Here is a 27,920-nt window from a genome sequence, read left to right as displayed (position 1 = left end):
GCAAAACTAGTAGAAAAGTTCAATGTGTTCAACGTACAACACACGACACAACATCAAATAAGTATGAACAAATGAAACAACATGAAATGATGAATGCAATCTAATGCATGAAAGCATATTCTTACTGGGCACCCATTCACTTCATGCACTTTCACATGCGTTTTGAATTTACACACACAAAATGCACTGAGATGTATTGCGTGTATTACTTTAATTTCTGACACTAAATAGACGGAAATATGATGACAAGAAGTCCCAGTAAATTGGAGATACAGAAACAGAACACTGTTTAAAACAATGTGTTCTTGATGTGAATTAAAACAATGCATACATGTCTGGAGTGGCATAAAACGAAAGGCCTTTTTATAGGCCATAGAAGAACAAACATACTATCCATCATAAAATAATGTCTTTGTCATGTTTGTTTTCCTGTAGAAACCATATATTTGTGAATTATGAAATATTTTTTAAAATGCGGAACGCAACCACTAAGAAGCGCAAAGGAGCCGCTGGTTGCCAAACCCTGCAGTGCACAATACAGAAGCATACAAGTGTCCCTGTCAATTTTTGTTTTTAAAAGAAACCGTGTACACAAAGGCACTTGAGGTTTGCTTTTAATGATTCACAAATTCTAAACAAGGCATGAGCTATCATTGAAGTGTTTGAAATAAACCCCCCAATATGTACTAAAACAAGCCCACCTTTTTATAAAAAAAGAAAACAAAGAAAATTGTGCCTTCAGTTCAAAAGAGGAAATTAAGAGTCAGAAGTACAACAAAATATCCATTGACAAAAACAGTATTCAATCAATTTTCAAGTCAACCATTGAATGACACAATAGATAAATGTCGTTTACAGTGGGGGTAGGGGGAAGGATGTTGTGACAACTACCACTACTACTACATAGGGAGAAAACCAGACAGAACACATTCATTCAACATTCTAATCAATAGATATTTACATGGCCTGTTAAACCTCACAAATAAATCCATTACATTTAGACTCAACACTTTATGAATATGCATTTCAATTACATCCCAAGTGTCATATTATTCCAAGTATGATTAGGCCCTGTGGGGAACTGGAAACGTCAAAAAGAAAGCCTCGATACGGTTGAAATTGAAAAAAAAAAATAATAAAAATAAATGTTCAGTGAGTGGAATAACTTGCCAAGGTTTACCTTACACATGAACAATTATTGAACAACTAAAAGTTGCTCTTAAACAACCTTGTTATGCAACAAACCCCAATAACAACCTTCAGTTATACAGTATGTATTCATACATCTATCCAACCTTAAAATAACTTCTTTCCAGTGCATTGCCAACTCCCAGCCTGACCACAATAAAGGTTTTGTTTCAACAAAGTACAGGAAAAAAACAATGGTTGCAAATCACCTAGCAACCGTAAGGTAAAAAAGCTGCTATAGTGAAAGAAACCACAAGATATGTCAGTAGCAAGACAACAGCTGAAGGGTGAGCATAAAACTCTTCCTATTTACAGTACAAGAAATCTTATTTCCAAGACTGCTAACATTTCGCTCAAAAACGAGACATTAGGTGGTACTCAGAGGCTAACAAACAGTGTTTCAAATGTCTTCAGGAGACATAGACTGACTGATCAACTCTTTCTGGACGTTATAACGTGATCAGAAAGAGTTGTGGTTTCAAGCACTTCAAATCATAAACACAAAGACATTTTTCCCTAGAGAGACTCAAAAAGCGTGCCACTTAAAAGAAAACAACTAGACAAGCCGTAGTGCTGGTAAGGTGGCATCATGAATCCCTTTTGCCATGTCAATGAGTGTGCTTTGTCCTCAAAATATGTATACAAGTATGTAATGAGTAACAGCAGATACAAGATGAACAGCATTTGGTTGTGTTGCAAAAATAGCTCACGAGTGATGTGATGCAGACTAATGATTAAAGCACAAGAATGCTCATCTTAAAACATCTATTTTTAAGGCAATCTAATTTTTTGGGGTGAGTATCATTCCTCTTTTGTGCTTTCAATCCTGTATGGGTATGAAGAAATGACGTCAATATAGCTTGTCCAAAATGTAGCATATAAGTGCAATTTTAGTAACATCTCACACTCAAGCGAGATTACACTATAATTGCCGCCTGTGATAAATTTTACAGTCCACATCAGGGGTCGGGAACTTATGGCTCTTTTAATGTATGGTTCGGAAATAAAATACAACTTATGCAATCTAATAATTTAATAAATGCAAAACTTCTTATCGCAGATGTCAAGCCAAGACATTACTAGTGAACTAAAGGTTCGGTCCAGAATATATAGGACAAAATTTTAGCTACTGTTTACAGTCAATGTTTTACACCAATTGGCTGTAAATCGTTAAATAATCTTTTATATAAAAGTTCAATATTGAGACACCTTAGGATGAAAAACTACAGAAAACACTTTAACCCAAAACACTTTTTACCTAAAAGCTCTAGAAAAGCACGTTTGATTAGGTAAGAAGGAATGTGCGGAGCTATACACAGGGCGTTCGCACTTTCTCCTCGCCAAGCGCAGTCTGCAACGAGGTAAATTTGTTGGTATCCTTATTTGCAGTATTTTGTAATATTTACAAAATAATTTTGCTATTTTTTGAAACCATTTTTTAAGAAAAAAAAACGGCAGTCAAAATGAGCCTCAACACTTAAGTAACTGCAGGAGGGAGACAAAATTTAAGTGGTTGTTTGTTATTATGGCACACAGGCTCTGGAATTATTATTTCACATATATTACGAAATGATCAATTACCACAGTGAAATAAATTGTGTTGAGGACTTAGCCTTTGTCCAGAAAGTCTGTTTTCTTTAATTATGTCCTAAAATGTATGGTGCGGCTTTCTCCCCCCAAAAATTATAGATTTTTGGTTAAAAAGGTTCCCGACCACTGCTCTAACGTGGTTATCACCAAAATAGTTGACTTCAGGCTTCATAGGTGAAGCATGTTAAGTCTTATATTAGGTCATGACTGATATGTCACACTACAGAAAATTGTGACAGCACCAGTTTAGCACCATATATAAGTGCCACGTGTTGATTTGGGGGTAAAAAAAAATTAAATTGAGACCATCATTTAGATAAAATGGGTCCTACAGTCTTAGGCATTGGTCGGCAACCACCGGGCTGTAGACAGGTATCAGAACACTGGACGTTTGTTACTGGAAAAAGTTTAGTTTGCGCAAGTGAATTTGTGTATATAAACATTACTTTTTTCCAGCAAAAAATAAAATCAAAGTTTGACTGCACAGTAAAACTAGTTTAGCTAAGACTTGTCAATATCAAAATTGACCAATGAGCGGTCAGTCATCAAATATTGCTGACTTCATCTGCTCAGCATTGGATGCAGTGGGACTCGAACCAAATTCACAGCAGTGAAATGCCAAATCCCAGCACGTGCCTTCCAGGATTATCGTTGTCTAAGCAAACAGTATCAGGTTTAATATCTTTTATCACACAATTCTTACAGTGCTACATTGAAAGTTGTTTGGCTGAACTCTTTCCCATAGTGCTCCATTACAACGTTATGAACCATATATAATGTAATTGAGGTAAGCCGAAAAAAAATCCAGCCAAGGGGCCACGGAGTGCACGGTGATTAGCACCAGGGCACTGTCAGACAGAAAAAAGGAACCACAGAACACATGGCATGTGTTAACACAGCCACTGAGTAATGTTATGACGGCGTGATGCCTCGGCTATAAAGTGTGCAGTTGTCAAAAAGTGTGGGGATAAGAATGCTTCTGTAAATAAATGGCCGTGAGCACAAAGCCGGTTTCCAAGAGCCTAATTGAAAATAACACTGGTGACAAAGATTGGGCTTTTGCCCCTTCCTCCCCCTTCTCCTTTCCTCGTCCTGCCTGACAATCTCTGCAAGTCCCGTGGCCCTAGGTGCTAAAGAGGTTTTGAAACTTTTATTGAAGCTGTCAAACTATTTGACGCCAACAACGTGTAAAGGCGGGCAATGCTAATCCATAGCCTGTGCCGTGAGGGCAAACACATATTTCAAAGCCTCGAACCAGCCAGGAAATTTGCAAATTGTAATGCATTGAAATCAGGACACTTTGCTGCTCCACAGAGCATCATGGTGTGGCAGATTATATTCCGGCTGGGTCGGTCCGACATTATATCGCCGACCTCCGGGGCTTAGCCCCCCTCTGCAGGCTTGGATATTTGGAGGACGAGATGATTAGCAACCAGCTAGCTGAGCCCACAACAGACCTTAAATAGGGGACAAGCAGTTTTATCACCGGAAAACACGTCGCTAGTTAAAAAACAAAACAAAAAAGAAAACTGAAAGAGCAGCCCAGATAAGCCCCAGTTAATGATTGACATTAGCAGCCCTTTAAACGTAATTATGGAATTATGGGACCATTATGGGAATGAGTTTAATCAAAGCAACGTTGGATAACAGTTGACCAATCGCATGCGCCTTCTAGAAAAAAAGGCAATATAACGTGGGACGGTGAGTAAAAATAATATGATGGCATAAAATGGAATGCCTTTTCTCACATGTATAGATCAGTTCTTCTCAGCTGATGGGTCGGGACCCAAAAGTTGGTCGCAGACCAGTTTTCAGAGGGCCATCTGCCTTTGCTTTGGCAAAAACAAGGCTAAGACAAAAATAACATAGGGGCTATTACACTAACACCTAACAACTTAGTGGGCCAAACCGCAAGAATATTGTCAGACATTAAACCAGTCAATGGTTCGAGAAAAGATCGTCGACCACTGGTCTAAAGGCAGCTTTATATCAGCCCATACCTAGTCTCAACCCACTGGCAACTAGCACTCACCCCTATTCAATTTTCCAACTACACGAAAGAATGAAAGATTTGGTCGCAGCAGTAGCTATACCTTCCCCTCAAAATTTACCATTGAGCGAGCGGTTTAAAATAAGAAAAAAACAGCTGTGCTAAGCTAAAAGCTGAGCAATGCTGTAAATAATGTGCCAGAAGTGGCTTAAACGTAAATCATTCCTATTTACAGCTTTTTAAATTACATTATATAAAATATCTACACACGTTTAAATCTCAGTAAATCGAGATTTGATTATCAGTTGTTTTGGTAGGACCTTGGGGGAATGTTTTGTTCTTTGCCGCTTCTTCTGAATCCGCGCTGTGGGGAAAAAGTTTTGATCATGTTTCTGGGATGCTCCCAAACCTTCGTCCCTGCACCTTCGCTTCGGCCAAAGCGATTATAGCCGTAAAATGTGCGTGAGGTTTGACGATGAGGGTAGCCGTTTATGCGTTTGTCTGATGTTTCTGCAGTGTCCTTGTTATTGCTTTGTGAATCCTCCCCCTGGTTAACCTTGAGCTCTTGAAGAGGCTGGACGATGGTAGCGACAGGGGGGGCCGCCGGAGAGGGGATCGGTGCAGGGGGGCCATCCTTAGCCAGCCGCTGACACACTTCTGCATAGCTGAGCTTTTTGGGTTCCTGGTGAAAGGGAACAAACAAAGTGACAAATTGGTAATCATTTGAGACCATAATTTATTGAAAAGGATGGGATAATTAATCATCAATTCAAAAATGGAAGGGTGTGATAATGATGTAACTGCTACCAAAAAATCGTATAGATTCATAGTAAACTTGTACACTTTTTCCCAATGTTGATCTTCATAACCATGTGGATATACAGTCGTATGCAAAAGTTTGGGAACCCCTGATCATTTTTAAGATTTTCCTTTATAAATCATTGGTTATTCAGATCAGATATTTCAGTAAATATATCATATAGCAGACAAACAGTGATATCTGAGAAGTTAAATTAAGTTCATAGGATTTACAGAAAGTGTAATAATTACTTAACAAAAGTAGGCAGGTGCATAAGTTTGGGCACCTTTGTTGTTTTATTGATTTGAATACCGTTAGCACTAATTATTGTAACACAAAATTGGTTTGGTAAGCTCATTGACCCTTGACCTACAAAGACAGGTGAAGCCAATCATTAGAAAGGGTATTCGAGGCGGCCAGTTGCAAGTTGTTCTCCTTTTTGCGTATTCTCTGAAGAGTGGCAACATTGGAGCCTCAGAACAACTGTCAAATGACCTGAAGACAAAGATTGTTGGGGAAGGATACAAAAAGCTACCTCAGATTTCAGCAGTCAGTTTCCACTGAGAGGAACAGTGAGGAAATGGAAGGCCGCAGGCACAGTTCTAGTTAAGGCCCAGAGTGGCAGGCCAAGGAAAATCTCAGATAAGCAGAGGCGAAGGATGGTGAGAACAGTCAAACTCAACCCACAGACCAGCTCAAATTGAGTTATTTTGGCAAAAGAAGAACACAGCATTCCAAGACAAACACTTGCTACACACAGTAAATTTTGCTGGTGATTCTATCATGCTGTGGGGCTGTGTGGCCAGTGCAAGTACTGGCAATCTTGTTAAAGTTAAAGGTCATATAGACTCCAGTCAGTATCAGCAGGTTCTTGCACCGGGGCTGGATACTTCAACAAGACATCGACCCCAGACACTGTTCAAATTCTAAGGCATTCATGCAGAGGAACAAGTACAATGTTCTGGAATAGTCATCTCAGTCCCCAGACCTGAATATTTTTGAAAATCTGTGGTGTCATTTAAAGCGGGATGTCTATACTCGGAAACCTTCAAACCTGACTGAAGTGGAGATGTTTTGTAAAGAAGATTGGTCAAAATACCTTCAGCCAGGATCCAGACCTTCATTGGAAGATATAGGAAGTGCTTACAGGCTGTTATTTCTGCAAAAGGAAGATCTACTAAATATTGATGTAATTTTTCTTTTGGGGTGCCCAAATTTATGAACCTGCCTACTTTTGTTAGAGCAATTATTGAAATTTTTTTGTAAATACTATAAACTTCATTCCACTTCTCAGATATCACCGTGTTTGTCTGCTATTTAATATATTCAACTGAAATTGCCAATCCGAACAACCAATGATTTATAAAGGAAAATCTTAAAAAAGGTCCGGGGTCTTCAAACTTTTGCATACGACTGTATATAGAAAATAATACTAGTCCAGTGTTTCCCATTGAATTAAATCAGACCCTGGTGGCTGGACGGACAGTCTATGGGGGTCCAGGAGGATGCTCCCACGGGAGGAAAATTTTAATTCAAATACATCAATCTGGTGCATTTTTAAAAGAAAAATCAAGAAGCTAGATCCATGAAGAAAATATGCCCTTGTTAACTAATGAATCATGAGTGCGCTAGTTATGAAAGACAACCCACAACGAGACAGGAGTTTAATGCAAAAAAAAATCTGCTTGTCATCCAATTCGACTAAAAATAACTAGTGTTTTGATGCCGATACTGTATTAGGCTATCGTATTTTTGAGTAAACAGACCAGATAGCCAAAATGAGTTTTAAATGTAATGCTTATATCGGTGACAGTATTCAAAAACAGTACCGCTGCTTTTGTAATTGCTACAATGACAGGATAATGGTTCTTCTTTGATGGGTTACAGAAGGTTATCGTAATGCACAACTTATGAGCTACACTTAAGCTCGTGTCCACCAAAGCGTTTTGTGAAATGCTCAACTTGAGGAATACTAGACGTTCGTCAAGCTCACATTTGATCAAACAGTCTAATCACAGTGCAGGTGGGGCGGGACAAACACTGCAACAACCAAATGTTCTCATTGCATGTGTGGAGCAACAACAAAGTGTGACACAGAAAGCACTCTTTAGCACAGGGGCATGCATGGGCTGACTGACCAAGGTTTATTTTTTGACTGTCAGAGATATGTTGCACTAACACACATCATGGTGTACGTGATCCACACCATGGCGTTCGTGATCATCTATATAATGAATAATCTAAAATACATTTCATATAAATATTTGAAAATATTATATATATATATATATATATATATTTTTTTTTAATAAGACTGGTACCCGAGACTCTGGTGGGACCAAATAAACCCTGGCGGCCTGCTATATATTTTTTAGATATGGGGAACATTGCAAGCATTTGTAAAATATTCAAATTTGTCCCTCAAAAATTTCAGTACAACTTAAAAACTATGTAGATGCAATTACAAAGGCATACAGGAAGTTGCCAGTCTTCATCAACATTGTCTTTCTTTTCCGGGTTGGGGTGGGTTAATGCTTATTATCTACAGTTCTACATTAAAGTCAAATGAGTGCAAAGATTTTTCAGCAACTCTTACTATTTACATTTTAATATTACTTCAAAAGGAGCCTATGGTTAAAAAAAAGAACCAAAAGTCTGACAATGTATTCAAAATAGCAATTTTCTATAATCAACGCTAGAGGTCAGCTATGAGGGAATATTATAATAAGCGGCCAAAACGCTAAAGAATGTTTTTACCTGTTCTGATAGATCTCCCAATGATGTTGCTACTTCTTGAACCACTGGAACCCATGCTGAAGGTTCTTGTTCGGACAGACTAGCAGGCTTGAAGGGCAAAGGTTTTTCCTGTGTTATAATAACATTGGTCTCTCCCACGTCCTCAACCGGTGAGGATATGCTAAAACACAAAGGAATTACATTTAAGTACATTGCATTTATTTTATTCATTTTAAACACAGGGTAACTGGGAATAATGTACCTTCTATCGGGGTTTTCTGGGTTCAGCTTCACCTCTGCAATAAACGTCACTTCTGGACCAACTGGAATTGGATCTTGAGATTCTGAGATGTTTAAAGGTTTTGTTTCGCTTAACCTGTTGCATACAACCTAAGAAAGGTATAGAAAAAGGCAAATACACTATACAGTTGAAAAAATTGTTCAGGTTGTAGTTAGTCATCAGAACTATGGCTACCTTGTTGGCCACTTTTACACCACGCACAACATCAGAAAGGCGCATCTCTGGTGTCTTCTCTTCTGTTTGACTAACCATACATCCTGGTAATGGAGGGAAATTGGAAGCTGCCAGGTCAAAATTTGGCGCAGGAGGCACCTCGACTTCCGTCACCGGACTTGGCTTCTGCTTAAGTCACAGAGGTAAATAAACATTTTATAGGCATGCCAAGTATATCGAATAAATATGGGTGCAGTTTTAAATCTAATAAAATCATAATATTCACTGACCATGGTATGCTCATCATCATCTTTTTTCCTCCTCATGCCGCTGTAGTTAAAACTTCTCCTAAAATTATATTTTTAAAAAAAAACGTCTTGTGATTAAGAAATAAAAAATGCAAGCATATAAAAGCTCAGTGATTTGAAAAGGAGATTTACAAACCTAGTTTGTACAAACGCATTCAGATCCGCACCAGGCAGTATGTCCTTTGGAGAAGTGCTTTTCGGGCTTAGGGACGGAAGGCTGGTTGAAGTGGGAGCCATCAAGGTCCCTGGCGTCTGAAGGGGCTGTGAGGTCAAGGGCCTCAACAGGCCATCCTTCAAAGGTGGGGGAGCCATTGGGGACGTTACGAGCGTGTCACCAGGTCTGAAGTGACCCTTTAAATGGTTTCTGTGAACACAGAGAACCGATTTTTAAGTATACATCCGTTATTATGCATAAGACAGAGAAGAGCTCTCAGAGAACAAACGAATAAAACAGAGGAGTTTAATTTAAATCGATGTCGGCTTATTGCACATGTACCGTATTTTCGGCACTATAAAGATGCACCAGATTATAAGACGAACCCAAAAAGTATTTTGTGATATCTTTTTCAAATAAGGCGCAGTGGACTATAAGGCACATAAAATTGTATAGGTCAAAAAGTAACATGACATCCACGAAAATCAATTCACCAATCAATAGTTGTTGTGCGGTCATCACTGCGAAGTATCCCCTTTTTCGCCAGCTAGTGAATGACGCACAACAACCGAAAAAGAATTCACGACGAGTAATCAAAAGCCGCTGTCAGTGTTACAGACAAGTTTTGCGTTTTTCTTTTAGCAACAAATGATAACTAAAAGAGGGAGCTCCCTGACCATTATATTTCTCAAAAGCAGAACAGTGATCTCCCACTGATACAAATGATTGTGAAAATAAGATGTTTTTTTAGTTGAACATACACAATAAACAGTACAAACTATTTTATTGTCTTATAGCACACTGAATGTGTATATTCTTCACTTTGGCATGTCAATGGATGAAAAGTGGTTGACAAATAAAATTTGATGTGATTGCAGGAAAATCTCAAATATTTCAGAGCCGTGAAAGTTTTAGGAAACCAAAAATGTACTATTGTGGTATTTTGGCTATTATAAGAATGCCTTTCATCATTGAAATGTAACAAGCACATTTGTATAATTAAGACGTTGACCAAAAGAGGGAAAGACAACTTTGCGTTTCTCAAAGGCAAAACACTTACCATGTGCAGTATCATTTAATTTTTACAACGCATTTCCAATATTGTCTACCAAATGTTCCAGTATATAAGGCGCACCTGAGTAGAAAGTGCACTTTCCAAGTTCTGGCCAAGTTGAGGTTTTATGTGTCTTATATTCTGGAAAATACTGTATATTTTTTATTTCAGAATAATCAGCAAATAAAATTTAAATCTACTGCTGTCACCCAACTATCACACTCGAGTGGTGAAATATCTGGCCAAAAAGTCAAAAGTTTTCTTACAACTGTACAATTTGGAAATATATCTTTGTGTCACAACAGTAGTATGGTTTGGCACAAAATAATGAAAATACAACACAACTTGAAAAAAATAATACAAGCAGAAAAGAAACCATGAGAACAGAATAAAGTGTGTAGCATGTCAATAGTAGTCTCATCTAATCACACTATGCTATGGAGCAAGATGACAATATCTAGCTAACCCGTTCGCACAAGGGTCCTAGAACATGTATGAAAAAAATGTGCATTTAGCATAAAAGTACATCAATAGTAATATCTTGTAGTCTAAAAGGATTAAGTTTACCAGTGAAAAAAACATTTCTCCAATTAGTTAGCGTCAACTGAAAGTATGAACGGCACCTACCGGTTTCTGCACGGAAGCGAATTAGAACTTGTATTTGCTTTGTAATTTCCCACACCGTTGTAAGCATTCACAAACCCGTTATTCGCAAAAGGTGCCTGGAGACATGGAAACACAAAGAAAATGATTCTAATTAAAACACACCGGATTGACAAAATTTGTGCATACTCATGCATTGTTATTATATAGGTTCATAGTTGTATAAAGTCAATTTGGATCATACTCCTAAAGGAGTAATTAAAAAAAATACACATACCAAAGGAGATGTAAAGTAAGGCATTGTCGTAGCATTCCACGGCTGGGCAAGAGCTGGATAAACTGAGTATTGCTGCTGGGGACTGTACATCTGTTGCATGTACAAAGGTGAGCCATATGCAACGTGAGGCTGCGGCTGTTGGTTGTACACACTGGGATCCACAGTGCTGAAGCCCGGCTTACTGAAGAATGTGTTTATTGCCTTGATGCGGGCCTGGAAGGACAAAACAAAAAACAACTTGTTTTTTCGACGTCTGAGTCATCAGCATTTGCAGCAATGATAACGTTACAACTGTTGCCTTTGTCCCCTCAGATCTCATAATCTCACGGTCATTAGGCCAAAAAACACTGCACTGACTGGGAAGGGGGGACGGGGTGGACAGTATGAAGAAAAAGATAGACGAACAATTATAACATAAGGAGAACAAGAGAGGGAAAAAAAGGACATAGAAGAGACAAAATTCCTCCCCAGCCAGTGTCACTGCATCTGGGTCCTTCCAAGCGCGATACTGATCATCAATGGGGGGTCTTTTACCAGAACAAACAGATTTGATTATTAACACAACACAATAAACTTACCTTTATTGGCTTTCCCTGAAATACTTTAACATCCTCTCGTAGATATTTGTAGGCCTGTGGACACAAGAATTCTTAAGACTCCCAACACGTAAGTGTCAAACCATTTTAAAAAAAATAGTATTTGGTATAAACGTGATTTATCCTTTCAATTACAAAACAGAACATTATTTAAAAATCATTTAGGAATACCAAAATGGTTGCATACCTTGAGTGCATCCATATCTGACTGAAAAGTTATGTACCAGTTGCTATTGTGTGCAAATTCAGCATTCAGCATTTTTGGACACTGCTCGCTTTTAAAGAGCGCCTCCACCTCCTGCAAATGTTGCAAAACACGTATTAAATACAGATCAACTCTCATACAAAAATAATGTATATGCCGTTTATTCTGTCAGAACAAATGTTAATTTTTTTAACCTGGAAAAAACCACTTCTAACTTTGAAATAAATGTTGATCCATGCAAGCTAACACAATAAAAAACTTACTGGCTCATTATCTCCCTAAACAGACACACAATACTGAAAACTCTTGCATATGTATAGAAAAAAAATTGATTTTTTTTGATTGGACAATTTGTTTTTGCAACTGTCATTCCACTATGGTTCCTGCTGCACTTACAATTTTGGTCGGTCTGCAAGCACTTCATTGGAAATATGCCTATTTATGATTACATTCTTTTCAAAATATTTATTTTCCCTATTTAATTCTTTTAGTACCCTCTTTCATCCTAGAGCATAATTACGTAGATCGTGATCTATCGGTGGATGGCTGAGGTAGGACTGGTAGATCGCAGGAGAGTATTGAGTGCATTGCATTTGTTGGGGCACGCTTCAATTTAGCAGTCAAATGCAATAGCAGTGGCAAAATGGAGAACTCCAAATATCGTCGATTTAAGGTGTGATTTATTACGATAGTTTGTTATTCATTTTTTGCTTATGACTAATAAGTCTTTGATTAAGAGTCCAAAGTAAATGTAATATTTACATTTACATCAATATATCCTAAAATATATTATGTTGGAGTTCATCAATAAGTCTTAAAAATAAATGAAGAAAAAAATACTGTTATTTAAATTAATATTCAAGTATATAATAGAATTTTGATTATTAACGCAAGAAGTATTAGAGTAGTTTGAGAACAGGGTATTAAGTATTTTTCCATTAATCTACACTAGTGCAGAACAGTGCAACTTATTTCTTGCAAGAGCTTCATTGCACAAATCATTGGCATTTAAAAAATTACTTGAATTGAGACATGTTGTTTACAATTTTACTATATATTAATTTTGATTAAATGTATTTGAATTATTTAGTAGTGCATTGAAAAATATTATATTCAATTCCACTAATTATATGTCGAAGTGTCCTTGGGCAAGACAATGAATCCCTAATGCCCCCAATAAGCAAGTAGGCGCCTTGCATGGATGACTCCCTATTGGTGTGTGAGTGAGTGTGTGAAGCACATTGTAAAGCGCTTTGGGAAGTCTCAGTTGACTTGAAAAGCGCTATATAAATGACCATATACCATTTAATTAGGACGCTTTTCTTTTAAACTAGACTGCTCATGAATCTCAATTTTTTGGGACTCCCATGCTGAAAAAGGATGAGCACCCCTGTTGTAAAGGATATTTACTATGTTGTTATCAATGACAATAAAGACAATTCAAAGTCCTAAAGTGTAGGATGTTGTAAATGCCGGTACTTCATTTTCAGTGGTAGATCGTCTTTACCTCTACTGGTGTAGTCTCCGGCACTTCTCGCAGAATAATAATGGAGCGGCTATGATTAGGACGAACTTTCTCTCCAGCTTCATCAACTTGAACCGATGGCAATTCTAAACAGAGACATTTGTTTAAAATGAAACCCCCATCAAATGCAATCACATGGGGTACTTGGTTGAACTATCAGTGATTAGAAAGTAAAATAAGAGTTAAAAAAAAAAAAATACTATTCCGATTATTGAAATCCCAGCCTTCAAAAAAAAAAAAAAATTCACCGTGCACTTTTGATGAAACATTCCTACCTCTCAGTACATCCACAATGAGATCAAAGTCATTGGTTAGGGTTTTGATGTCTTCCAATTGTGCAATGCTCCAGATCGGAATAAACTGCTCAGTGTCCATTGCAGATAACAGGTACTGGTCAACTGCTAAGTTATCTCTGAAATAAGTTCATGAACATGAATCCAATACAGTATGGAAAGAGAAAGATCATTCTGTTTGAATGCATTCACAACCTACCTTGAAAATGACAATTCCAGTTTCTTCTTTAAGGATTCCCTGACATTCTCAGACATGATTTGTTCTTGTGTTTCAACAAGAGTGGACTCGCTTTGTGGGTCAATGGCTAAATACCCTGGATCGAATGGCTCAATATTATTCACAGTGCCTTCTGTGAGCACACAGGCATAGTCAGTGTTGTCAGAGAAGTCAGAGTCGCATCCTTTTCCCCCAAAACAGTGAACATCAGGGTACTCTGACATGAGAGGCAGAGGAGAAGGGATAAGAACTTTCAAAGTGAAAACAGCTCATCAGCAAGACTAAATTTTAAGATATTGAAAAAAAGATGACGGCTCATACCTTCACTCATGTCAGTGTTTTGAGGGTAGTTTGGCAGCCAAAAGGGGTCATCTGGCTCCTCTGTGATGTCATTCTGGTGGGCGGGGATCTCCTGCCACACTTTAGCGTTGGGGTTCAAAACTGTTTCCTTGGTGGTGACCTAGTTTACATTAATACAAAAAAAACCATCAGTTTGTTTTTCCAGACAAACTCCCAAATCAGATTATTGAGTCATTTTAATGATCAAACATGGAACGATTATTTGTTTCTACCTTTGCACCTTTAGACTCAATTGTTCAACCTTCACAAGTTTGAATATGTCATTATTGAATTGTCTTTTTGTCATTGATAGCAACGTAGTGAAAAATTGTAGGTACTGAGATTAGACATGGCAATCCGAGCAAAACAAGTAATAAAGACTTTAGAGAAAATACTGTCAACAAAAATATTCATCGTAGTGCTTTACAGACTAAATTTTGATAATATTGCATGGAAAAAAATAGAAAAGTTTAAATTGAGATCAAATAATGTGTTACTAAATAGAATATAGCTTACGCAGCTAAAGCCACCTTTTTAACGCATGTACTAAATTTTGGAATGAGTCAAAGATAATTGTTTAAGATTCCTGTAACGACTAATCACAGCTGAACCTCAAAAAAACGGTTATCCATCAATGACTGTTGCCTGAGCGACTAATAATTTTAATTTGTGCACTGAATTGAATTTCTGGATTTTGAATCGAATTTTCTTTTGTCATTGATAACGTGATGAAACTTTGTATGCAATGAGATTGGACATGGCACTCTCCACGGTTAAAATATAATAAAAAATTTAGAGAGCATAATAAAGATAAAAGACAGTCAAGATAATTGGGCAAAATATTTACAACTGAGTGCTTAGAGACTGGGCTAAGTTACAATAGTGCAAAAAATAAAAAAGTGGATCGTAACAATAGTGGAATGAAAAGTTGTGCAATAACACTTAGCAACAAAAAAAATCTAAATAAGTTAATCTATAAAGAAAAAGGGCTATATTCTTTTGAGCATTATTAATAATTGAAAACATGTTTACCTTTAATAGAATTTATGATTAAAAATCCGACATTTTTCACAATTTTGGAATAATTTGACATTTTAGACAAAAAATAAATTATGTGTTTGCTCATCTCCTGACTTTTTGCAGATGACGCTAGACGCTACAATTGAATACTACTAATATGTAAAGGCAGAACTGAAAAATGTGAAATAACAATCCCAAACAATTCCCCAAAATGACTGTAAAAGCATCACATCTTTGCCTGCCCTCTCCCCCTCCCTGATGGATCTCTACTTCGCTCATTGCCTAGGCAGAGACCAAACAAACTACAGGTTACATCCAGGTGCCGAGCTATTTGACCTGCTGCCTTCGGGAAGGCGCAACAGGAGCATCAAAGGAAAAAAAACAGAATAAGAAACAGCTTCTTCTCAAGCTCTATCAAGACCTCTAACTTCCATTTACAGCATCCATGAGCACAATGTACTGTACAACTGCCACAGTGAATTTTCACATATTGTATATCATTAATATATTTTTTTTTTCATAAAACATGTTTATCCTTTTGCATATTACCTTTTAAATTGTTTACATGCACAGAGGGAGGTAACTCTCTGATTTCATCATACTTGTATAATGACAATAAAAGCCATTCATTCATTAAACTGAGTAACCAGTTGTAACATCCATCCATCTATCCATCATAGGCAGTGGACAGGAGACAACCCGAACTGGTTGACAGCCAGTCGCAGGGAACACAGGGACAGACAACTCGCTTGCCCATTCACACCTAGGGGATATTTGGACCAGACAATTAACATGACATGCATGTTTTTGGAATGTAGGAGGAAACCGGAGTGCCCGGAGGAAACCAATGCAAGCAGGTGAAGAACATGCAAACTCCGCACAGGAAGGCTGGTAGCTGGATTTGAATCCATGACCTCAGAAATGTGCCGGGGACGAGCCAACTACTCATCCCCCGTGTCGCTAATTTCCTTATACTTGTATAAAGACAACAAAGACCATTCATTCATTCGAATGGGTAACCAGTTGTAACAGTAATTGTATGGCCGTCATCAGGCTGTACTTGCCCCAGACACAGGAAATGGTGGTAAAGGGATTTAAACAAACAAACAAACAAACTAGCGTCATTGATATATTTACCCCGAAACAAAAGCAGCTATGTTAAATAATAAACAGGGTTGGGTAGGGTTACTTTAACTTGATTACTTTCAATTACTTTTGGATTACTCCAATAACAAATATGCTAATAAAAGATAAAAGAAACTAAATATGAAAAAAATTACAAAAAATTTGTGAAGGCTTGAGGAGTAACGGAACACACAGAACGGCAAAAATGATGTTGGCTAGCTGTTTGGATTTATTTTCATTTTGTTTCTGTCGCATTTTATGTTAGTTTTGCCGGAGATCAAAGAGGTCAGGAGAGAAAGCTTACCACGTGTTGTGAGTCATAACTTTATTCATATTTAGTTTATTTTGTCTTTTATTAGCATATTTGGTATTGGAGTAATCCAAAAGTAATTGAATGTAATCAAGTTAAAGTAACCCTACCCAACCCTGAAAATAAACAACCAGGAAGGAAAACACATTGACAGTCATTCCATATGTTGGCGTAAAGCGTTTAAGTTCTCCCCAAAACTAATCAAAATGACATCGATCGACATTACGAGGTTCCATAAAAGAGACACGTCAACGATTTGCAGAGTACAAACTCATTAACCTGAGCTCCGTTAATCCGGTTTTGTTCGCATGCCTACTACGCACTCGCAAACCTCAGCCTCATTGGTTTGCGCATGCCGGGTCGACCCACCCATCGGACGCTCCATTCAACACGCCGGTCTGACTTCATTTCGGGCCTGAATAAATGTCGTTTTAAAAAAGCATTTAAACATTAGGGGAATATATTCAATCGTTATGTTAAAGATCAGTCCGGTTAGCAAGGCTGAAGCGTGCTCAAAGGCTGCTTTGGTGGCGCGGTGCTTGGAGCATGTCGGACCACATGGCGCTGACGCTAAACTTAAAAGGGGAGAGTAAACGTTTAATAAATCCCCAGTCGACACGAATATCCATTAAAATCTTAAACTATTAAGTTGAAACTCAGAGTAATTTACTAACGGAGCTTCTGTGTCACACTGTAACCTTGATCTATTTGATAACCGCTAAGCTCGTCGCCTAGCTTAAATTGTGTAACAGCTAACACGACGGAGTCACGTGTAGGCCCTTAACTCACAACGTTACGCGTGGTTTTTAACTCAAAAGTGATTAAAAAATAACGCTCAGCGTTAACTCTAGACACACACGAATTCGAGTCTGTTAACGGGGAATGCTGAACCATACAAAAGCCGCCATAGCGTGGTGACTTAAATGTTTACTAGTTGACCGTGACTTGTTCACCTTTAAGGGTTAATGGAGCTTTACGCATTCGTCGGGGACGACGTTACAAACTAGAGCTTTGTAGTAACGTAGTACACAAAAGAACCTTTGTGGAATAAAGCAAAGAGCACATATTAAAGCGCATGGCGCAGGCGATGTCTTTGAAAAAAAAGGAGGAACAGGTTGTTGCGTCCAAGCTAGCGTACTAGCAAGGCCCACAAAAACTTACCATGTCTGTCTTGAACGAAGATCCCGGTTTCAGATCGTAGTCTAAAAACAAAATCCAAGTTTGTTCCCTCTGCGATTAAAGACACTTGGTACATTCACCACACTTCTCCAGAAGAGTGCGGCTTTTTCCTCAACTGTCGTCTCCCCGGTAACACGCCGAGCCTCAACACGAGGAGAGCGATATGACCCTGACTACAACTTCACGCACATGAACGGCTACCCGAGTTATTAAAATAAACAGATAATTCCCATTTTAGGATCGTATCCGGATTCGAACCGCTCGGCTTCGATCGAATGTTTGCGAAACGTGTGACAGCTACGTCCTCCACTCGCGAGTCGCAACACCCGCAGCTCCAATGGGCGGCTCTTCCGACTCCACAGCGACCACCTATGGTTGAAATCGGAACTAACACCGCGTGTCTCTGGCTGCGGATCTGGCAGACGACCTTGCGAACCTTGGATAATGACTACACAGTCATTCAAAGAAGCTTTGTACCTCAAAGAAGTACAATAAAGGCCTCTAGCCAATCACAGTGGCCATTTTTCACCAATAGCAATATCAGGACGCACTTTTGGGAATATTTTATAAGAATAATATAAGATAATGTTATATAAAGGTATTACTAGAACAGCTTTTTTTCCCATGTTGGCAAAATTTTGCTTTAAGCTGTCACAGTCTGAAGATGAGATCATAATTCAAGTGTTTATTACCTCCCTTCTCGATTACTGTAATGTAAAAACAGGGGTAATGACAGTACTAACCAGCTCGGTGGCCTTGGGGGTATGGCGCCCGCCCCGAGACTGGGAGGTTGTGGTTCAAGCCTCGGCCGAGTCATACCTAAGACTTAAACATTGCTACCCATTGCCTCCCTGCTTGGCGTTCACCATTAGGGGTTGGAATTGGGGGGTTTGGTCACCTAATGACTCCCAAATATATATATATATATATATATATATATATATATATATATATATATATATATATATATATATATACACACACATATATATATAACAGGGGTCAGGAACCTTTTTTCCGGAATGATGCATGATGGGAAATCCCCAGGCGGCAGACGCATGCGATTGACAAATTTGCGTTTTTCCGTACAAATTTCCTTGTACGTTGTACTCGTCTTGAAATGCATAAAAAACGTACTTTGTTCGGCAAAACCGTGCAAATTGACTGGTATGTGATAATAATGCCAAATCCTGTGTTCCAAATCAATGTAAATATGCAATTTACAATTTGTCTTCCACCTTAAGTTAAAAGTGTTGAGGCAATTTTTTTCCATGAAATTTGTCCTTAATAACGGGTTCAAAACAATGTGCACGCAAAGTTTGTTTGTATAAATGTCACAAATTACTGCAAACGATAAGCATATTGTCATATTCACTTTCGGTGTCGACTGCACTGAGCAAGAGAGAGAGAATGAAGTGCCTTGCGCTGTGTGCTGGGATCCGCCCACCGGTACTGCTCACCCAATCAAAGTCGTTTGCCAGCGTTTTTATTTATCAGTTTGAATGGTTTCTTATCGAACTTCTGCATTAAGTTGCTTCGGCTTTATATGGACCAAAACCGGGATGAAATCACTTGACTTTGGAACGCCACAGAGACATGTGCAATAGTTACATTTTATTTCGGAGCCGTATGTACTCATGAAAAGAGCCATATATGGCTCCCGAGCCATAGGTTCCCTACCCATGTACTAACTACTCTCCGGTTTCCTGAAGTCTAGCATCAAAAGTTTGCAGTGAGACTTGAAAGTTTGATCGTATCACTCTAATTTTAGCTAACCTACACTGGCTTCCTGTCTAAGATGTGACTTTAAGGTTCTGTTAGTAACATAGACATGTTTGCACGGTCTAATAGATTTGATTTTCCCGTTTTCCTGCTCGGAGCATGCTCTGAGCCAAGAAGAAATCCACAGGTTTAAGAGCATTCTTGATCTGGGCCCCGGTGCTGTTGAATGCTCTGCCCTCGAATATTTGATCTGCAAACTCAGTGGAAGTGTTTAAATCTAGGCTTAAAACACACTTATATTCTATAGCTTATGAATGATGTTGATCTCTCATTACTTATATTCCCTGTTGATGATGTCCCGTATATTGTCTGTGTTGATGCCCTTGCATCAACCATTGCAGCCTGGTCATCCTGGAAGGGGGATTAGCTCATGTGCGGTACCTTCTTGTCCTCAAGTTGAGGTTTTTGAGGTTTTCCCTTGCCCTCATGTAGGTTATAGATCATGGGATGGTTTAATAATGGTAATATTTCTAAAATGGCAACTTGTACCCGTAGCAAACCCGTCGCCCTATACCAATCCGCAGCACCTGGTTGCTGACCACTGGCTTGGAACAAAAGCACTGGAGGACGAAGCCCAGAATCCGATTAGTGACCATGAGAAAACTAACGATAGAAACAATTTCAAGATTTGTTATTAAAAAGGACACAGTGTAATGGTCGACCACTAGCTGCCTCTGTAATTTGTAGTGCAAACAAAAGTACTAGAAAGAACATGGAAAATACAAACTGCAGAGACTCGTAAAGTGTTTACACACGCCAACCTTTTGACATCAAAGATGCTGTTGGAAATTTGGAAATGTTATACTCGCTGATGGGCAGCACGGCGGCGCAGTAGTTAGCGCGTGTGCAGCACAGTTCTGAGGTCATGGGTTCAAATCCAGCTCCGGGCTTCTTGTGCGGAGTTTGTATGTTCTCCCTGTCCTTGCGTGGGTTTCCTCCGGGCAATCCGTTTTTCCTCCCACATTCCAGAAACTTGCATTTTCAGGTGAATTGGCTGGTCCAAATTGTCCCTAGGTGTGGATGAGCGAGCGAGTTGTCTGTCCCTGTGTGCCCTGTGATTGGCTGGCAACCAGTCCAGGGTGTCCCCTGCCCACCCACTGCCCGGCGATAACTGGGATGGGCTCCAGCACCCCTGCGACCCTACTGAGGATAAGCGGTACAGCTAATGGATGGATGGATACTCGCTGATGCCGTTTAGCTTCCAGGTCAAGTCATCTTTGCAGCCTCTCTCAAGCTCCTTTTGTGGTGTGTGCATCTACATGCATTTCTAAGACGTTCTCAAATAAACTCCTTTTTTCATCTTTTTCAGGGTTTGAGTTGTGGTATGGACTGATTTGAAACAGGCCTTTTCTTAGTTTCTCGACTGTCATGCTACACTGACAAAAAAACATGGGTATGAGCAAAAGTAATCACTCTCCCTAGGTTCCCCCATTGCTGCTTCCTAATGTTTTACGCTTTGAACAGTTTTGCTAAAAGTAAGATAAAAGCATATAGGATTTGTGGGAAATAAAATACATGGAGTCTTTAAACTCAGTTGGGTATTGTGCAAACATATTTCATAAAGACAATATTTAACTTTAATCTTTTTTAAGGACACCTCGAATGACGCAGCCCACCTTTAAATTTGAAAAAAAAAAAAAAACAGTAATTTTTTTAAATAAAAAAAAAAAATCGGGAGAGGTTTGAGGGGGGAAGCAGTAGTCTAACGAATGAAACGGTAGTGATCAAGGGATATACAGGTAAACTTGACTTGACTAGTGGTAATGAGTGGTCTTTCACATTATTGTTTTTTTGTAGCAGACAACGAAGTCAGCTCCAGTTGGGTGAGGGTCATATTATGCAAAACAACTGCAAATTTCTCAACCCATGAGTATTTTTTTTAAATGACGTTTATATAATAATAATAATAATTTCCTTGTATTGTCATTCTATGTAACAATGCACACAGAACGAAATGTCGATACACCTGACCCGTACAGTTAAACTGTAGCGAAGCCGATGCAGCCGCAGATAGAACATGAATGTAATCTTATTTTTTAGATCAATTTTATAATTATTTTTTTTTACTACTAAGAAGCACTAAATTCTACACACTGTCCCTTTAATGAAAAATCAACTTGTTAGGTCTGGCATAGGCCCAAATATTTGACAATGTTTCAGAAAAAGAACAAAATGAAGCCTGAAGAGTTTCATATAACGAGCTGGAATAAAATCAAAGAATTATAGCAAGGCACAGACTAATCATGTGAGGAGACCTGAAGGAAGATATCCACACTGATAGGAATTGCAGCAAACAGGCACAGGAAGGAGTTTAAAATTATGCTTCCATAAGACGGCTAATTCCCTAAGACTTCTGGTGATTAAGAGCTATACAAACAAACTTGACTAAATATCCATTGCGCTATTATTATAACTTAGGCCAGTCTCTAAGCACAACATTGTCAATGTTTTGCCTGTATGTCATGGCAGGCTTTTCTTATTTTTTTCTTTAAAGTCTTTGTTACATGTTTGCCTTGGGGTGCTGTAATCTCGTTGAATATAATGATTACATTTGGAAAAAAAAATGTTTTGGAGTGCCTTAATCTCGTTGAATACAATGTTTCACTACGTTGTTATCAATGATAGTAAAGGCAAATCAATAACCACACCTTATCAGCGGGAAAGCCCCTTCATAAGAAAAAACACTGGAATTTAGAACAATAGAAAACCGAAATATTAACGTATTGAATAGTAAGGGCCTGATGTGATGCCCCTTTGAACTAATTCTTCAAAAAATTTGGAAAAACATTCAAATAATATTATCTAAATTTGGCACCCTTGCTCCAATATTTTGGAATAATATAATAGATGTGCATGTCAGGGTCTGGTGACGCCGAACTCAAAATTTCGTCAGGTGCCACCCTCCCCACACTACTCCTTCGTATATTGGTCCAAGGCTGGATAACTGAAACATTGAGTTTTACTTGCTAAATGAAACACGAGCATGTATAATGGTGTAATGTTTAGTTTAGTAGCAATTTAAGATTATTATGATGTTTATATGTATATACAGTATGTGTGTGTACATAGCTATCTATCTATCTATCTATAAATAAATTATATATATATATATATATATATATATATATATATATAACTTATTTTTTACTGTTCAGTTTATTTATTTCATTTTTTTTCTGTTTCCTTCTGTTTTTTGTTTTGGCATTGCAAAGGCTTGTATGTTTGGGGATGTCGCTGCTTTATGAATATTGAGTATATTGTATAATTGCGAATATTGAATATTACAAGATTTTAATATTTATTCTATGTATAACTGTCTGTTATGTTGAATGAATTTGTCTATCAATAATAAAAAAGAATATTATTTAAAGTGGTTTTCATATAATAACTCCATTAACATACAACATTCTCAAGTAAAGAAAGCAAAATGTTGACTTAACAATTTGTTTGCATGGCCCATCATCATAAACATTTTTTAAATTTATTTATTTTGGTTTTGGTAATTGTTGCATTTTTTTGTTCAATTTCAATCCATTTTTGACATTAGGTCCGTTTCTTGGTCATTTTTAAGTCGATTTTTGATATTTTTTGTCGTTTTCAGTACTTTTTTTACACTGAGTACTTTTTCACGCTTTTCACTAACTTTTTCCAATACTATTCAGTCCCTTTTCACTTATTTACTCACACTTTTCAGTACATTCTCCAATGTTTTACATTTTGTTTCTACTCTTTATTTGGTAATTTTCCTTCTTTTTTTCTTGTTCCATTTCGGGTCGTTTTTCTGGTAATTTTTTGGTCGATTTTCATTCCAAGGTTTGTTTTTTGATCATCATTTTGTGGTCGTTTTTCTAGAATCAAGGAGTAAGCAATAGTCGATGTTCAGAAAAGTTCATGTTCACTGTTCCAATCAGATTTTAAAGGTTAAATAATTGTAAATAGAGGCAATGGAACTGAATAAAAACTATAATCATCTAGTCAGCAACTGTTGCTTCTTCAGGGTTCATATCTACTGTGTTATGTTATTTTTGAATTCCTGATTGATTTCCATATTCATTTTGCTTTGTTATTTGACTCTGCAGCAGGACTGAGTGCTTTGGTAATGGGGTTTGATAGTGTGTGTAGGGGGAGCAAGCTTAAGATGAACACAGACAAAAGTAAGGTATTGAGGTGAGATTAGGGATGGTGAGGTAGGTGGATTAGAGATTTTGTTGAATGGCGAAAATTTGAGGGAGGAAGATGGTTTTAAGTATTTGGGTTCGTATGTGGCAGCAGGTGGTGGTTTAAAGAAAGATGTGGGGAAGAGGGTAGGTAAAGGGTGCAAGGCAATGGGTGTGCTGAACGGATTGTTCAAATGTAGAGATCTGCAAATGGATGCAAAGTGAGGATTGTATGGAGGTGTGGTGGTTACCAACAGGGGCTTGGAGTTTGAGAGTAAATGAGCGTAATAGGTTAAATGTCTTTGGAATGAGATGTTTGAGTAGTATGTACGGGGTGACACGAAACACAAATGAAAAAGGAGAACCGGTGTGGTGAGAGAGCTTGATGAAATTGTTTTGAGATGGTTTGGACACATGGAAAAAATGGGTGGAGGCCGTTTGACTCAAAGAGTATCTAGTGCAGAGGTAGTGGGAAATAGAAGAGGAGGAAGGGTTGAATGGATGAGGTGAAACGTGCTATGGATATGAAGTCGGTTAATTCTATGGATGCTGTAGTGTAGCGAAGGATAGTTCAGAATGACTGATATCGATATGATGCGGAAGGGGAAAACAAGTGTATGATGTCGAGCCTTTTTGCTGATGAAGGGCTGTGTGCTAGATGTTCAGTGTCAGGTTGGGAAGGCAAATGAATGTGACCTTGACTCTAGCCACCTCTCACTAGGGGAATATGGCTTGGGTATATAGATGGATAGTTGTTTATTGTTTCACCTTATTTTGTGTAGATATTTGAGAACATTTGGATGTTTTTAATCAGAGCTTTTCTTGTGAAAAAGCCTAGCCTGACCCACTCTTTCCAGCAACCCCCAGGTAAATAAAGTTTGAGACCCCTGAACTAGATCATTAACCTTCTTTAAAGGAGCTGTAAGGATTTTGAAACCTTGATACTCTGTGCCGTCATCTTCTAGGTTAAAGTCATGATTGCAGCCTTCATCAGCTCATGCAGGTTCAAGTGCATAAATACCCCTTTTTCGTATCTTGGAGTTTGGGTTGGCGTTTGTACTTTACTTGAAGCGGGCCTTTTCTAACTTTCACCATTTTCACGCTACACTGTCTCAAGCGGAAAAACCTGCTGGGACGAACTAGCACGGCGTCATTCGACAGCAGTCCCCTGAAGCCCTCTTTCCACAAAACTAATCTGGTCCGCCCCAAACCGCTCTAAAAAAGTAAAATAAAAGCAGATGGCGTGGTGAAAAAGAATTATAAGGGCTCTTTGAAATTCATTTGGACTTTGTTAACGCATACTCAGTAGAGAAAATGTTTAACTTTCAACATTTTAAGGACACCTCAAACGATGCACCCCACCTTTATTGCTGTGCTGCAACCTTCTGAAACTTGTCAAAATTGATCAGTAAAATTCTCTTGAAACATATCTTCAGAACTCAACTCAAAATGCACTTACCTTACCGCCGATTTCAGAAAACCCAAAAGAATCTGCGCTGCAATACTCCCTCTTCACCCCGAGGGGAGGAAAACAAACTAATTTGGAACCTCCTCCGCTAGCAATGAAGGGAGTCTTTGAGCTATGACGTCACAAAGCCAGGGTCCCATCATTACATAACGTCACGGTCGTTCAAAGGCCGCAAGGTCTATGATACTTTGCACATTTAGCTAAACAAGGGAAATGCATGCGTCACTGATTACAATAACAAGAAAAACGTTTATTAAAGGGGCGTGACATAAATACTCAATATTATTAGAAAACGCACAAAATCCTTAAATTGTTTTTTCTCATTTCCGCAAAAAAAAAGTACAACCACTGCAATATACATTACTTTGTACTATACACACAATTTTTTTTAACAGCTTGTAGAAATGCGTGAATTTGCTGCGTGTTTATGGCGTATCGGTTCATTATAGAGATGGAATTCCGGCTATTTTAGCGAACCGTTTTTTCTGTTAGTCTCACTGAAAAGAGCCGGTTTTGTGCCTAAATTCGACTCCTGTGCAAATTCTGACTCTCCTTCGTGTGATCTATGCTTCTTAGCGCTGCATTTCCGATACAACGTGTGTCGCTATCGTAGTCTGCATAATGTGTTGATTAAGGAATATTGATCGGCGTGATTAAAACAAAATAGCGATCGTCGTTCATATCGACGTATGCAAACGTCATCAACGCCGGAGGCGACCTATTGTGGCTAACAGGGTAGGTTTACTTTAACTTGATTACTTTCAATTACTTTTGGATTACTCAAATACCAAATATGCTAATAAAAGACAAAAGAAACTAAATATGAATAAAATTATGACTCACAACACGTGGTAAGCTTTCTCTCCTGGCTTTGATCTCTTTGATCTGCGGCAAAACTAACATAAAATGCGACAGAAACAAAATGAAAATAAATCCAAACAGCTTGCCAACATCATTTTTGCCGTTCCATGTATTCCGTTACTCCCCAAGCCTGCACAAAATTTAGTCATTTTATTCATATTTAGTTTATTTTGTCTTTTATTAGCAAATTTGGTATTGGAGTAATCCAAAAGTAATTGAAAGTAATCAAGTTAAAGTAACCCTACCCAACCCTGGTGGCTAAACGCTATAATATTCACGATCATGACTAGCTGTACACAAGTAGGCTTTATTTGGTTTACTATAGTACCCTTGTTGTAATACATATTGTTAGATATAACGAAATTGTGAATATGCTTAATTGCTGTTGAATGTGTTGAGAAAAATTGTTCAAACCTCATGTTTTTTTTTGCTGTTAACAGTGTCAATAAAATTGTTCAAACAAACAAAAAAAACCTTGTTGTAATGCATGGGTTTTAATGCAGTTGTTCACTAATCGCTGTAACAAGAGGACCGTTGTGAATGAGACACCTGCCAAAAAGAGACTCCTCCTAACTTCTGAGAGAGAAGTCTGAACATTTTTAAAATGATTGATCGTGTGGGAGCCGGCCTTTCATCGGTCACTTCAAAAATCTCATGAATCCGTTTCGAGATGATCCATCACTAATTTATTTTCCAACTAAAACTTGCACAAAATTAATAATCTCCTATAGAGTAGAAAAATTCAAGTATAGCAGTAATTGAACATTGTGCTCTGTTGGACACGTTACTGTAAACCAGTAATTGTTTAGTTTCTAGTCACTCTTAAAAAGTAATTTAGTTAACCCCACTCCCCAGATCACTGACACCAGAAAAAAGCACGTAGCTCTTAAACTACTGTATCTAGTTATGAATTACAGAATATACACACATAGAAGCCAACGGCTATACAAATCAACATGACTTGACTTAAAATAGCCCTATAACAAAGGAAACATGTGTACACCAAAATGTGGAAGCAGTGAACCCTTCATATGTATTGGCCTGTGCAATCTTGAGAGTTTGCAAACTGACACTTTGCCGAGACACTCCATATCAATCTTTTCTTTAGGTTTCACACCACTCAGATTTCCATTTCTTGGTACTGTGCCTGATATTTTTTTCTCTACAGACATGGTGCGTTGAAAAAAATAACTTTACAAATATACAATTCAGCACACTTTTACTCTAAATTTAGTGCTTAGATTAACTTTATTGAGCTCTTCCTGTGTAATCCACACCCCCTCCCCATACAAAGCCTACCATTCGCTACTGGTGACACATCACCAAATAGTCACAAATAAACCAACTCATTGATTTCAGTATTATATTTTATAGTTGTATATTCAGCTTAGATGTGAGTATAAATGATAGGAAGCGTATCTGCATGAGAAGAAATTCAGCATCCTCTTACTCTGTGCTCGAGGCGGGCTCCACCATAACTGCACTCAGTGATAGATATAAACATGCCCAACCAAATCGCAGGTTGTATGGGACAAAATGAGTGATACAGAAATAATTAACATTTGGAGAAAATCGCAAATCGTTATCTGGGTTTATTGAGTAACACAGTTAGCGACAGTTGATCTATGTCATCAATAACACAATTACAGTACTCGTTACTGCGAAAATAATTGCGTTCCAGTGACACGTA

General features: G+C 38.1%; 1 protein-coding gene across 1 annotated transcript; it reads right to left on the bottom strand.

Moving 5' to 3' along the window:
• Positions 1-194: 194 nt before the first annotated feature.
• larp4ab (La ribonucleoprotein 4Ab) lies at positions 195-27,706 on the bottom strand. Its single transcript, XM_088337349.1, has 16 exons — positions 27,681-27,706; positions 25,361-25,481; positions 14,311-14,449; positions 13,972-14,206; positions 13,755-13,891; positions 13,462-13,565; positions 11,937-12,047; positions 11,732-11,785; positions 11,154-11,366; positions 10,901-10,995; positions 9,202-9,429; positions 9,048-9,105; positions 8,779-8,946; positions 8,566-8,693; positions 8,325-8,484; positions 195-5,450 (listed from the first exon to the last, which is right to left on the bottom strand). Exons 1-16 carry the CDS (start codon positions 27,704-27,706, stop codon positions 5,070-5,072), a joined length of 2,358 nt encoding a protein of 785 aa, XP_088193475.1. The 3' UTR covers positions 195-5,069.
• Positions 27,707-27,920: the final 214 nt, after the last annotated feature.

Source organism: Urocampus carinirostris, chromosome 6 (genome assembly GCF_059441175.1).
Source record: "Urocampus carinirostris isolate Australia breed hairy pipefish chromosome 6, RoL_Ucar_1.0, whole genome shotgun sequence".
NCBI classification, from domain to species: Eukaryota; Metazoa; Chordata; class Actinopteri; order Syngnathiformes; family Syngnathidae; genus Urocampus; species Urocampus carinirostris.
The sequence above is the reverse complement of the archived record's forward strand: the minus strand, read 5'-3'. Positions and strand labels throughout refer to the sequence as shown.

Bases quoted from the DNA above. Each gene is read 5' to 3' on its own strand.
- larp4ab (XM_088337349.1), bottom strand. From the start codon at position 27,706: ATGGTGGAGCCCGCCTCGAGCACAGA. The intron at 13,566-13,754 runs GTAGGAATGTTT...GTCTCTGTTTAG, and splicing joins CATTGTGGATGTACTGAGAG to AATTGCCATCGGTTCAAGTT. The intron at 9,430-10,900 runs GTAGGTGCCGTT...CTGTGTTCACAG, and splicing joins TCGCTTCCGTGCAGAAACCG to AAACCATTTAAAGGGTCACT.